Source organism: Dipteris shenzhenensis, chromosome 8 (assembly GCF_047967505.1).
Source record: "Dipteris shenzhenensis isolate YYH24624 ecotype China chromosome 8, Dip_SZ_1.0, whole genome shotgun sequence".
NCBI classification, from domain to species: Eukaryota; Viridiplantae; Streptophyta; class Polypodiopsida; order Gleicheniales; family Dipteridaceae; genus Dipteris; species Dipteris shenzhenensis.
In genome coordinates this window covers 2,107,442-2,121,838 of record NC_141603.1, presented here as the reverse complement: position 1 = coordinate 2,121,838, position 14,397 = coordinate 2,107,442, and the positions used below count along the sequence as shown (strand labels likewise).

General features: G+C 41.3%; 1 protein-coding gene across 1 annotated transcript; it reads right to left on the bottom strand.

The window, feature by feature from the left end:
- Window positions 1–807: 807 nt before the first annotated feature.
- LOC147898947 (mitogen-activated protein kinase 15-like) lies at window positions 808–11,902 on the bottom strand. The gene is made up of 10 exons (XM_087377943.1): window positions 10,948–11,902; window positions 6,417–6,544; window positions 6,205–6,264; window positions 4,298–4,447; window positions 3,584–3,739; window positions 3,344–3,481; window positions 3,136–3,209; window positions 2,952–3,050; window positions 1,639–1,751; window positions 808–1,489 (listed from the first exon to the last, which is right to left on the bottom strand). Exons 1-10 carry the CDS (start codon window positions 11,351–11,353, stop codon window positions 1,197–1,199), a joined length of 1,617 nt encoding a protein of 538 aa, XP_087234069.1. The 5' UTR covers window positions 11,354–11,902; the 3' UTR covers window positions 808–1,196.
- Between the last annotated feature and the right edge of the window lie 2,495 nt (window positions 11,903–14,397).

Below are 14,397 nucleotides of genomic sequence, written 5' to 3'. Positions count from 1 at the left end.
CTTTGGCCTTATTTGCCCATAAAGGGACACTTGGCAAGATGCCATGTGTGAGGGTGTTTGGCTGGGTATGAAGTTTGTTATGTCGTTCAACAGCTTAGCATAGGTTACAACCGTATGAGGGGGTTTCTGATGTTACCTTTTCATATCAGTGCATTGGGCGATACTGACTCGACATGGAGGATAGAAACGAACATTGATTGAGAACCTGTGTAACCATGCTGATGTTTTGGTGTTGGGCGATTTGATGGCTTTTATTCAGGATAACCCCATCATAGTGATGTAAAAAATGTTCAAATCTAATAACTTCGAACTTTCCGCGACCAAATTTTGCAGAAAGATGTATGGAGAGAGAGAGAGAGAGAGAGAGAGAGAGAGAGAGAGAGAGAGAGAGAGAGAGAGAGGGAGGGGGGGGGGGGGGGGGCTGGACTTACGACGACTTGTGAGGGGCTGCACAAGGACAATCAAGGTCAACTCCTTATTGAATTTTAGCTTGAGCCAAGAGCTCTGCTGTAAGAATCCAATTTGGTATATATAACACTGTATCGATGAAATCTGAGTACAAAGGAGGCAGCCCAGGAATTTTATAGGATTAAGTCGGCTGTTTTACAACTTCATTTATGTGATAATACCCCAAAACTGCCACGTGGCATCTCCTAACAGCCTAAAGTATGAAGTACTAGCTACAAAACCAATTTAAAAGCCATTAAACTAACCGCTTTGCTACACAATTTCCATCATTGGCATAAAATTTTCAAATGGCAATGTTTTAATACATTTTATTAATACAAAATGAGAAATTGAGCCCAAACCATAATTAAATAGAGCCATAAACCCCACGCCACTGCCAGCCTCCCAACTACAGCACACCTACCTCAAAAAAGAGGGAACATTACTCTACAGCATGTAGCTACAGAGACACCAATCCACATAGAGTTACACAATCTGCTATGTGGTTAGCTATGGGACATTCTTTAATCAAGAATATGTTGGGAGTCTAATTGGTAAAAATGACCTTTTTGCCTGCATGAAGCACAAATACAAGTACAATCTTCTGATTGCAGGGCCTCTCTAAGGGGAGACAGCTAGTAAGTGCAGGCACAGAATTGATGACACAAAGAAGTTCACTGTTCACACCGGTAGGGCAGATTTTTATACTCACTTTGTACATGCCCACCAGCTTACAACAATAAACCGCATTAGGAATAAGCCAGACCGTTTGAAAATGCAGCAACCATCTTTGCAACAGTAATACCCATCGACTTGGTCCTGGACTGTGTTATGCGTGTATCATTCCCTACATCTTTCTTATTATCTTGGTCTCCTTTGAGAGGCAGTCGAGTCCTTGGGTGAGCCTGAAGCGGCCCTGTATGCTGTGATAGACTAACACTTGCACTTTTGACTAACTTTTTAACATCAGAAATATCCTTCCGTACATCGTTTTCCGCAAGAGCACTAGATCCAACTACTTTATTAGCCTTCAAATGTTCCCCTGCCTCACAATCAATCCAAGCAACAGATATCAGATAGCCATACAAGGAGATACTCAAGTGTATGATCATGTCAAACAGAGAATCTGCAACTATTTCTGTGTAATACATTGATCAATAGGTCACATGCTCAGATCAGAGCTAGAAGTACCTTGGACTTTGCGGGGTCCTAAGGGAGCCCTAGTCTGAGTATTTCTATCTGGCCCAGTATCCTTGCCCTTAACGAGCTTGCTTGTTTCCTCTCGAACTTCATAGACCCGTTCCCTGTCAAGCAATTCAATTCAAAGCTCAATCAGCTTGTCACCTAGGTGCCATCTTTTAGCAAGGTTACATTGCAATGTGCTGTGATGATGATGCTTGGAAGGTGTTCTGTTTAACGTAAAGTTCTGAAGAAATACTCTCATTTATATTTCCAATAACAACCAAATGGCTTGGGACAAAAAGATCCAATACATCTACATCAAGGAAGAAGCACTTCAAAGTAGCAACATTCAGATCTAGAACCTTTTTCCCATACAGATTTATCCAAAAAGGCAGCAGTATCAAATACATGATAACTATATGTTGCTGTGAATATGAGAGGTGCCTGGCTATGAAGGAAAGAACAATAGTCCTGATGGAAGGTACTGATGGGACCCCATCGATGGTTATTAACTACCAAAAATAATACAACAGATAATTTTAAACCTACCCAGAACAATTTCAAAGATTTACTTGGATCTGTAAATAGAACAGCAGAAATCGCAGCACAAAGGAGACCTTTATAAAACTCCACAATATGTGGCTGAAGGTGTACAGCCAAGATGCTGAACAGAAAGCCTAGAACTTGAACTGCTTCTCCTCAACTCCTCTCTTGCATGCCTTTGCTAAGGCTTGTGTGGGACGAGGCTGTCAAGCCCTCCTTTCTAGGAGAAGGAAGGGCAAGGTAACCCCCCACACAAAGCTAGCCGAACCAGAGAATGGCCGACTAGAAGACAGGCCAATCTACAAGTAAGGCCTGCCCTGGAGGAGTGTTACTTTGGCCAACCATATGGCCGACAAGATTTTCTAGATCTGGGCCCTGTCCGCCCTAGGCCTGAGCCAGTCCTCAAAACAGCCCATTTGGGATTGCCAAAACAGTCCCTAGATGGGCATGAATACACACCCCTCCATGTGGGCCCTAGATGGGCATGAATACCCACCCCTCCATGTCGGCATGTATCCCTCAATCTAGCCTAGGTCTACATCCCCTGATGTCCTCCTCATATACAGGCTCACAGATGCATTTTGCTTATTCTAACAAGGAAGAGGAAAGTCGTCCTCATATGCAGGCTCACAGATAGGGAATTTTGCTTATTCTAATAAGGAAGAGGAAAATCAATATGCTGTACGTGTAGTCAAACATGATACCACAACAAAGTAACAAAAAATTCAACTGCCCAGCAAAGAATATGCATAGATGAGGAATCAAAGTCAAAACCCTACCTCGGTAAAGAGGTATGCTTCCTTTCAATCGGTACCTTTACAATGTCCTTGGATTGTTTCTGAAGATGATCAAATTGTCTCTTCAACTGATCAACAGCACTGCCAGAATAACGAAAAGGGTCACTGCTACTCAGTAGATATAAAAGCAACATAAGTAGCAATCGAAAAGGGTGAAGACAACAACCTCGGATACATGAATTTCGATTGATCTCTACTATTTGTATATTGCTTCTGCATCTCAGGATGATACTCAAGTATCTGAGATCAAAACATTGGATAAAATCACAATTCACAGCACAGGTTAGAAAGACTTGACCCTTAACAAAACCGAAGTTCTATGTAATTCAAAGATCATTAATTCACCAGCTAAAAAAGCTGGAAGCCTGGCTGACCTCCCTGTAAATTAACTCTCGAACATCTTCCTTTGTTAGACGTTTTCTTTCAAATTCAAATTCAGTTTTTGATGCTGGCTGTGAGCAAGGTTCCCTCTCCACCTTTGCAAGACCCTTAAAATAGGGATCTGCCAAAGCCTGTTACATGAGGAATTCCTCACTCTGAGATGTTAAGTTAGGCAAAGTAGAGAACTTGAAACCTCACAATTCAGGAATCCCTGCCAAAGGAAAATATATTACTTCTTCTGCTGTTGGCCGATCTTTTGCATCAAATGCAAGGAGCCTTTGCAAAAGACGAATTGCTAAGGGGTCAGCATGTGGAAATTTATGTTGAAAATGAGCAGGCTGCTTCTTTCGCATGCTGCTTAAGTATCTCCTTGCTTTTTCATTGCGAATCTACAAAATAGATAAAAAATGCACCAAACCAAGCAATGAGTTGAGTGGGTAAACCATAATGAATTCAAAAGAGCAACAACAGTCTTTGACATAGCCTCTCTATACAAAGGTTCATGACACAAAAGCACTGCAACCACATTTTAAAAAAACAAGGGAACGAGACATCCACTCGTGGTTGATAAGGGATGTAGGTCCAGTAGATGCCAGGAAGTTGGCACCCGCAAAAATAATATATTAACCCAAAAAACCCGGAGGCTGCAAAGTTGGAAGGGGAGAAGGCAAAGATGACGTCAAGTTGAGCAGGTTTGAAGTGCACTGATATTCTAACTATGACCCCTGAAGCTGAAGAAATGCAATGCAATCACTAATCACAGCATTGGGACATCTGCTCATTATGGTTAAGAGAGAATGATTTTTAAGGTCCAAGGATCGCTAGCAAGTTTGCAACAAATTACCACAAGCCAAACCTCCATGGAAGAATGCCTGATTGGGCCCTTAGACAAACCCAGAAATATCCTTTCTGGCTGCAAAGGCGAGAAGCAAGAAGAGAGAGCCAACCCTGGCAATAGCATCTGGAGAGGGAGTCCCCAGCATATCTGTTATCAGGTCCAGCTGATGCACAACATTCTTCCCTGGAAAGAGTGGCTTCCCGGCCAACAATTCAGCAAAAATGCACCCGATGCTCCATATATCAATCGCAGTGGTATACTGCAATATAAACAATATAGATTTAAGAAACTAGTATGGACTGTGTTATGATGTCCAAGATTTTGCATGTACTTGCAATATGAAGCTACATCTGAAGCACAGCAGAACTGAAAAGACACTTTATTTCACTCAACTATGACAAAAGTTTGCTTAACAAGACCAAGATTAAAAAAAGAGTCTGCCATGCATTGCAATAGGACTTTATAACATAATGGAATAATGGTTTTTTAAACAAACACACACACACACATATACCTTCATGAGACTAGAATATATCCAATCTTACAAATTAAAATTGTATAAAAACGAGCAAAAGAACAAGAAAAGAAGGGCGTCTGTAAGCCACTTTAAACAAAATTATGAATACATGAGAAAAATAAAAAATAAAAGCCACTTACTACACAAAGCTACACGTATGCTCTCATCAGTACCCAAGTATAGGCTGAATCTCAGTCCAAAATCTCTTGGGATAAATCCAGTCTGCCATGCATTGCAATAGGACTTTATAACATAATGGAATAATGGTTTTTTAAACAAACACACACACACACACACACACACATATACCTTCATGAGACTAGAATATATCCAATCTTACAAATTCAAATTGTATAAAACGAGCAAAAGAACAAGAAAAGAAGGGCGTCTGTAACCCACTTTAAACAAAATTATGAATACATCAGAAAAATAAACAATAAAAGCAACTTACTACACAAAGCTACACGTATGCTCTCATCGGTACCCAAGTATAGGCTGAATCTCAGGCCAAAATCTCTTGGATAAATCCACTCCTTACTATCTTTGAAATCCCAACCCAAACAACAAAAACTTCGATAGCAAAAAGGAAGCAACAAAGCACAAAATAAGAAAAAGAAATGTGTGGTACGTGCACACGAGAGAGAGAGGAATTAAAGTAGATTAAGTATCCACCACAACACACCCCCAAAACAAAAACCAACACCAACAACAACTAATGCTAGCACAAGGGAACGAAGATAAATCAACGTACATAAATGAAACACCAACATGAACACAAGGAAACAATAATTGTCTTTATTTTTTGATTAAGTAGTTATATATTTATTTATTTAAATTTAAAATAATAATAAATAGAACAAGGGAGTGGGGAAAAAACTAAACTATACTAAACTAACAGGTACCTAGGAGTAGATGGCCTCCAAAAATAGAAAAACCTAAGAACTAAAAAGGAAATGGGCTTTGAAGCTCCCCACTTTGGATTTTGATTCTATGCAATGAAGCCCAAGTATTATCATTCAACCATCATGATTATCATTCAACCAGCTCATGATGAAAAGAATTACATCATTTTACCATGCTTACACAAGCTTTCTGAGACTTTACTCAGTGACTGCAGCTAATGGGGTGTTGAATAGTTAAACTTAGAAAGAATGGCCGAGCTGTTTAAAAAATCAAATTACCGCAATACGTACTACATGCACACACATGTGCATGTGTGCATGCACATGCGCATGCACACATACATAAATAATAATATACTATAGAACGAATGTCCACTGCCTGAACATGAAACAACCATCCAAATGGGTCAATCGCAACTTTGTTTCTCTCTCTGAGATGCACAAGCTGAAGATAGATTCATAATTTCACAAAACTCTGCTCATCAATATGATTTCAATATGAGGAAGCTTTGTGTAAAACTGATCTGCCTGCCAAGATGATATAAATCTAGATAAACTACATTCATTTCAATCGTTCGGCTGCTTTACTTAACATACCTTTGAGAAAAAGGACCCACAAAGCTCTGGAGCACGATACCACCTTGTTGCAACATAGTCCTGGGAAATCACACAAACACATTCTCTACATCATTTGAATATCAAAGGACTGTCCTCTGAAAGCCAAACTTCAACAGAAACCTTACTCCTGATCTACTATTCATTGAAGTATTTTGGCTGTATCCAACGTCATGCACAAACTAGATACTTACAGTCCAAAATATCGCTGAAGAAGAACCATTAAAAGTCACACGCGCTAATCCAAAATCACAGATCTTTAATTTGCAATCCGCATTGGCCAGCACATTCTTTGGCTTTAAGTCACGATGGAATACATTGGCTGCAAGACCATATAAACCAAAGCAGTCTGATCAAAAGACTGTAAATTATGGCCTCACCACAAAAGTCTATCCCTCATCGTCATATGCCAAATGGCTTTCCTCTCTTTACTTGTATCCTCGAAAGGTATTGGAAAACAACAAAATGCTATAAAAGAGTCAAAAGTTCTTTCATTTGCAAACCCTCATCTGCACCAGAAGTTTTTCAACAAATCCCATGGATTAAACATGATCCTACTCAAATTATGCGCACACAAGCAAAGATATATAGACAGCGATTACACACACATACACAAACACACAAATCCCATGGATTAAACATGATCCTACTCAAATTATGCGCACACAAGCAAAGATATATAGACAGCGATTACACACACATGCATATTCATTGCTCCGAAATAGACAAATCCACAGTACAAGATACCATGAGTAGTACACCACAGACAGCTATATTGCTGCTCCACTGGATAGGGTGCTGTGCTCCTCCTGCAACAGCTCCTTCGTGGAAGAACGAAGTGCCCCTTCCTGGATGGCCGACAAATCTGCCATAATGGCCTACTGGCTGGCCAACCCTCAGTCAGACCCTGGCCAACCTGCCAAGTTGGCCGACCTGTAAGAGGCCGAGCAGGCAGCCCCTCCACCCAGCCATATGCTGGGCATTTGTGCCAGCCCCTTGCAGCTCGTCTCCTGCCCATGAATTGCACCAAAGCCGCTTATGTGACAGCCTGTCATGCTGCACATGTGATGGCAACCCATAAAGCTGCCCATGTGGCATCCCAATCAACCCTACTATCTGCCCACATGGCATGCTTTGTTTCTGCCAATGTGACAATCCTCACTCCTCATACCGAATGTGACAATCGTCTCTCCTCATGCTGCACAGATGGACTCATGCATAAAGCTGCCCACGTGGCATCCCAATCAGCCCTACTATCTGCCCAAATAGCATGCTTTGTTTCTGCCAATGTGACAATCATCTCTTCTCATACTAATGCAGGTGCCAGTCCCCCATATCCTCGTCATCTAGGGACTTAAAGGTGAAGAGCTGACCCATCTATCCAACACCCTCTCTCACCGACCCACCGCAGGCCTACAACCGATGCTCCATCAGCTGCAATGGAAGATCTCTTTGGGTGAGGTCAAAGGCACCTTCAAATATTGGTTCATGCAACTCCTTCACTCAGAGCTCCACAAAGCCGTCAAACTTTTTGAGCCAACCTGGATCATAATAATCACAGTGCCCACCAGACGTGGCACTGCAAAACAAAGTTGTGTCCTTGTCGGAATTCTTAACTACCCAGGCACCACTAACAGCTCAATCCAAAAAGTCAACGTCACGCACTCCACAGATGGTTAACCATCCTTCAACTAACAGATAATAATTCATAAGTTCCCCTCACGAACCAAGAACTCCCTAAATCTCATCGAGCACTAAGCACTTAAGGTCTGTTTCAACCCTATCATCATCCAACTCCATCTGCAAACTCTGTTATGTACTTCACCTCTGGTTTTGACTCTTTTTTCTTAAACTGGCCATTCTCCTTTTGATTATCCTTCATATGTATGCAATCTCATGCAAAATGTCCAGCCTTATCACAAAGAAGCGCTTCTTCCTCTTCTCCTTTTCACCCTGAGAAATCGTCCCTATCCTCTGAATCTTCTTGGGCTTCCCCGGACCCTCATCATCCTTCTTATGTATGCAATCTCGTGCAAAATAAAAATGTCTAGCCTCTACACAAAAGAAGCACTTCTTTTTTTTCTTATTCTATTCACCCTGAGAAGAGAATCTTTCTTGGGATTTCGCCGGACCCCAACCAAGCTTACTCTTACCATTTGCCTTTCCTATGCCTATGCCAACATAAGCTTTATCATCACCACAAGCTCCCTCTCTATACATCTTCTCCTAGGCTTCCTTCTACAAAGGCTACAGCCCAAGCTCCTTGAATGTCAGAGGTTTGGCTCAGTCTGTTGTCATCACAAAAGTGACCAATCTGAAGCTCCTAGGAAATGTGTTAAATTGTGTCCACCTTCTGACCCACTCCTGGTCCCCGATCACCTTCACTTTCATCAGGTAATCATACCCACTCTCCTTCCTCCATCCTGACAATAGGACTCTCCCTTAGTTATTAGTCCTTCAAGATAGTCCATGCTTACGCCGTGTCCGTGAACTGGATGTGTGGCATCATTCCAGTCGATGTCATCCCAATTATAATTGACAACACCCCAGAATCCCTATCTGCCTCCTATTCCACCTTCAATACGTCTGCACCATTCAAGCTGCCCTCCTCCCCGAAATTAGATATAGGTCAGTGTGAAGCCATCAACTGCACTTGACAATTGGCACACTTGTCTAAACCTGAGTCACCTTCCTTCTCACAAAGGTTCTCGTCCTTCAGATGTCAGAGAATATCTCTAGATCCTCTAGCTGAATTGAAGTCAGCTTCCTCTCAAGAAAAAGTATTCGTCCTCAGGCAAAGATACCCCATGTTGACGATCCCTTGTGCTCTAATACGATGTTAGATAAATTGATGGGGCTTGCTTCTTAGCCAAACCCTCACCTGAGGCAGAAGACTTTAATCCCACGGATCACACATGATTAGATCCTACTCAACATATGTGCACAAAGCAATACTAGAATCACCCATGCATCTGGAAATATAGACAGCCAAAACAATATTTGCATCAAAATGGACATATCTGCAGTACAAAAAACCCCACATGACACATGTACCACGTGGACAGCCAAAGTGGTGCTCCACTAAGTACCAAACTAGGGGTCTCACTAGGAGCTGCAGCCTGTCATGCTGCCCACATGGCAGCCCATAAAGCTGCCCATGTGGCAGCCACATGCTGCCCACATGGCATCCCAATCAACCCTATCATCTGCCCACGTGGCATGACTTGTTTCTGCCTCTGTAGCAGTCCTCCCTTCCCCATACCTCATGCAGCTGTCACTCCCCCATGTCCTCTCATCTGGGGGCTCACGGGTGGGGAGTTGAACCATCTATCCCAACAAGGAAACTAGTAATCTAACTGCATAATTAACACTAGTTGATGATCATAAACATTGGAGCATGTAATTACAGCTAAACGAACGCATGGCATTGTTTCTTGTGAATACCTTTGTAATACGATCTGCACAATGCATTCCATTGTCTTACTATTTCGAAAGCTATCTGCTTGAGGTTAGGCCAGACAAGATAATCACACCAACTTTAAATGTCTCCGCTCTTATTCCTCCTGTCTTAAGCTTACAAGCAAAATTAGTCCAGCTAGAATTTTTTGACGATTCCTCTAACCCCTCTTGGCAATCCTAAAAGCATGCTGAGATTCCCTTGAAACCATCTTCATGAACAACTTTAGTTGGTCATGAAAATCCACATGATGCTCGCTTTGTTTTCATGACTTAGAACCACATCACACATCTTCCAGGTACCGAATAGGCATAAGAGCACACCCAATCATCATCAATGAACCATTGTGATGTGTTTATCCATCGTAAATTCACTATCATAATATGAGGTTAAACACAGTGTTTCAAGTCGATCACTTACCTACATTAGTTCATCCTTTTCCCTGCGAAGTAACCTTTGGGAAAAAAATAAAGACAACAAGTGCTGGTTTTTTATAACCCCTTGTAAGAAATAGGTTTTGTAATTGAAAAGAATTAACCCACATTTTGTTGCTTCGAACAAATTTGCAATAAGAAAGAAGTATTCTCCAAATCTAACCTTAGAACTGCCTTGCTTGAGCCACATTTCTAATAACAAGAAGCGTTCTTAGAGTTTACCGTGAACTGTCTGATATGAGCTACTTTTCAAAGGTGTCAATGTGATAATGTCTTAAAAATAAGATAGTCGTTCAACTACATTCTGCAGGTATCCATCCCTTGTACTACAAATATAGAAATGCAGAGCTTTACATACACACTGGATAATCGGGAAGACCAGGCCCATGCAAGTTCGACCGAAACTTTAGTCGGGCATGCATTGCCACTTTTCTAACACTTGGATGGGAATGACGTAAAAAAGACTTGCAATTACGAGGCCACCCTGATAACGAGCACTCAAATTGAACAGATCAATCAAATTCTTTTTCAAAGACTTAAATTTAAAAGAAATCGTTGTCCCCTAAAATCTAAAATCTAAAATCTCCAAGCTTCAAGCGGAAAACAAATGAGTTTTGGCCGTCATCTCTCAAATAATTTTGAATCTTTGTTTCACGCGCTGTATAAGTCCCTTGTAGTTAGAAGTGTGTTTTGTTCAGACAATAAAGGCGTTCTACAACCTTTCTAATCGGCATACATTCGACAACTTGATGAAAAATATGATTCATTGGAGGGAATGGAGCTGTCAAAATAAATCAGTCATAATAGCTGCTGACGTGTGTTTAAGAAACATACCTGTATGAATGAATTTTAACGCCCGAAGTAGCTGATACAAGAAAAATTGAAAATGTTCTCTTGTCAAGTCATCGTTAGCTTTGATAACTTGATGCAGATCAGACTCCATCAATTCAAACACAATGTAAATGTCTTTGAACTCCCGTGGAGAGGGGGGTAGCATAATGTGTTTGATTTGCACTATATCAGGGTGGCTCAAGAACCGAAGAAGCTTAATCTCTCTCAGAATCCGTGTTGCATCAGACACATGCTCAAAGATGTCATTGATCTTTTTGATCGCTACCCTCTCACCCGTATATGTATCAATTGCCGAGCATACCAATCCATAACTGCCTTTGCCGATGACCTCTAGGATTTGATAGCGATTTGCTTCCCCGTACTCAGTAAAGAAGTCAATGTTCACCATTCTCTGAAAAGTACATTAATACTTACAAGTAGGCTATTTCGGTGTGAGTTGAGAACGCCAAGGCGTTCAGCATCGTAAGTCCTTCGAGTAGTGCTTATGGAACTAGCGCCGGCCAGACAACCAGAATTATGAATCGGACCTAAAGATGATCGATTAGCAGGAACGCACGATATTCTCTACTTGGCAGCGAAAAGCCTGAAATTCCGGCTCCGATCCGCAGGAAGCGATCTGCATCGAATAGGGCGGAGCTGAATAGAAGAAGTGTTCTGCCCGACTGTGTTGATTGCGGCTCGGAAGGGCACTAAGGCGAGGCAGGATCGTGGTCCATGTTGCAAAGATCTAGGCTGGGGCGAGCTGGAAAGGTTCCGAGAAGGCAGAGAGAAGTCGCGAGAAGGAGCGCCCATGGGCGCAAAGAGGAGGAAAGAGAGAGGAGGAGGAGAAATGGGTGATGGGTCGAGCAGTAGAAGAAGAAGAGGACGAGGAGGAGGAGTAGTAGGAGTCGTCCTTGCGATGTGACAAAGTGGTTGTCGCCTCACCCACCGCTTTGGTCACAAAGGAGTGCTAAAAAAGAGAGGCTTTGGGTCCCCTTCCCCACATGCTCTTTCATGCCTTCGGTTTCGCATCTTTGGCACCGTGCCTAGATATTTTCTCCCTTCCAACTTCTTTGCAACTCCGACCCCTTTTCGGCAGGCCTTATGAATGACAAAAGTCATTCAACTTGTTTCTCCAATTTCAATAGATCCTAGTCATCCTTTGCAAACATAAAAACGACGGCCTTAATTTAACAAGACACCCACATAGGGATATTGTTTCTTTATTATGACCATATACAGATCACCTTACAGGTCTTCTTTTGATAAAATTTGAAGAAAGAAATGTAGGGGTTCAGGAACAATTCTATGTCATAAAAGTAAATATTCAATTTGTGAAGCTCTGTTTCTTTGATAAGAACATCCATTTTGAATTGCAGCATATGTAAAAGATTGGGTTACACGTACCTTTGGAAAAGTATATTCAGCCAAACAATCAAGCTCGTATCGAACTTGTGAACTCTAGCAAAGACAAACAAGAACAAAGAGACTTAGTAGGTCTAGTATGCAATGCTGAAGCCATATAAATGTGTATGAGTATAAGGTGATGATCAGCGTGCATGGATAAGGAAAGGGAAGGGAGGGGAAAAAGGGGGAAAAAAAACCCATACATGACATATGGCAGAGAGTCAGCACAACTCTCTCCATAAATTGATAATCATAGGGGAATGTGCCTTTCCCCCGTTTAGTAAAATATCACATCCAGTGTTGGAGGTGTAGAATATAAGATAGCGCATCCAATATTGGATGCATTGCGCTAGAGAAAAAGCAGTGGTTGGCATATCATACTTACGTAGAGGGTCAACTCCATCTCTTTGGTTGCCTAATTAACTCTTCTTTTTGCTATGGGACTAATACTACCTGCGAAGTAATATATAGGATTAAATGTCAATGTCAATGTCAAAAAGCCAAAATAAATTTATTTAAATGTCTACTATCCCACTATGATCTATATGGAGGTACAAACAACATGGGAGGATACTAACAACTAATAAGCACATGCCCATAAAAAGTATGAGGTCATGTCTGCTATCTATAAAGCCATGATTCCCATGCGATTGTAACATGACAATAGATATGCTAAGTTACATAGCCTTATTTTTATTGGTTTCACCTCCTAGATCTAGGCAGAATCATAGGAGCAAGAAATTTTCATGTCCCTGTCTTTGAAAAATTTTAATGCATCATCTTCAGCACAATTCCGGTTGCTTTGCAAAAGATAAAATTTTAATGCACCAATTCCAATGCCTTCAACAAAATTCTATTTTGATTTGCAAAAGAGTTCTCTCATGTTAAGGGCCTTCGATTCCTTCATTCAGTTTCTTCCATATGTGAGACTCTTGATACACGGCCATCATGGCCTTGAGCCTCTCCAAACAGGGCTTGCTACAATTGATTTGAATGCCATTTTTACTCATGGTGGACGATGGATCCTATTTCAAGAGATGGGATGACTTCCACTAGGTATATCAATGGATCACATCATCTAGATTACACAGAACATGGCCAAAGTTGCCTAGGCCCTAGAGTCACAAACGCATCATGTATCATATCATTAAAAGTTAGAACTTTGAATCGTTTGCATTGTGTGAACGAAAATCCATAGAGTTTGAACTTTGAAGCGTGCTTTTCTCATTGACAATGTCGTCGATTTTCCTAGTTGGCACTCTACGCCATACTCTATGTAAAATCTTTGCACTCTACTCGATATTCTAAAATGGTCAAAGTGTATAGGTGCTCAAGAAGTTGCATGTACATGAAGAGAGACCGACTAGTTGATGCTCACGGGAGACATTCCAAAGCTCAACATTGTCTACCCTATGAGAATGTAGCAACAACAAATGCAACCCATATTCAAGATTTTTTATTGTTAATTTGTCCTCATTCAAGTCTATACTTTTGCTCGGAATGATTTTATCCTACCGCTTGAAAGTAGCTACACTAGCCCACCTCCAGTGTTGAGGGGCTGTGAATTGATGCTCACGGGAGACATTCCAAAGCTCAACGTTGTCTACCCTGTGAGAATGTAGCAACAACAAATGCAACCCATATTCAAGATTTTTTATTGTTAATTTGTCCTCATTCAAGTCTATAATTTTGCTCGGAATGATTTTATCCTACCGCTCAAAAGTAGCTACACTAGCCCACCTCCAGTGTTGAGGGGCTGTGAATTGTAGCCATTGAAATCCAATTTTTGGATATGCACCCCTACTGTAATGTTGTTTGGAAAGTTGAATGTTGACCCATTCTTTGTCGTCCAGCTCACGAAACGTATGTTCCCTAGAACTATCTAGAATTTTCATGACAATGTCATAATCAAAGTCATGTATGCCAAACGTATGTGTTCTCAAAGCTCCAAACTCCATCACAAATCCCTCAACCAAATTGCTCGAAGCTCTCGTCCTAAAATGGGATCACAAATAGACTTGGCAATCTCTTTGATGCATGAAAATT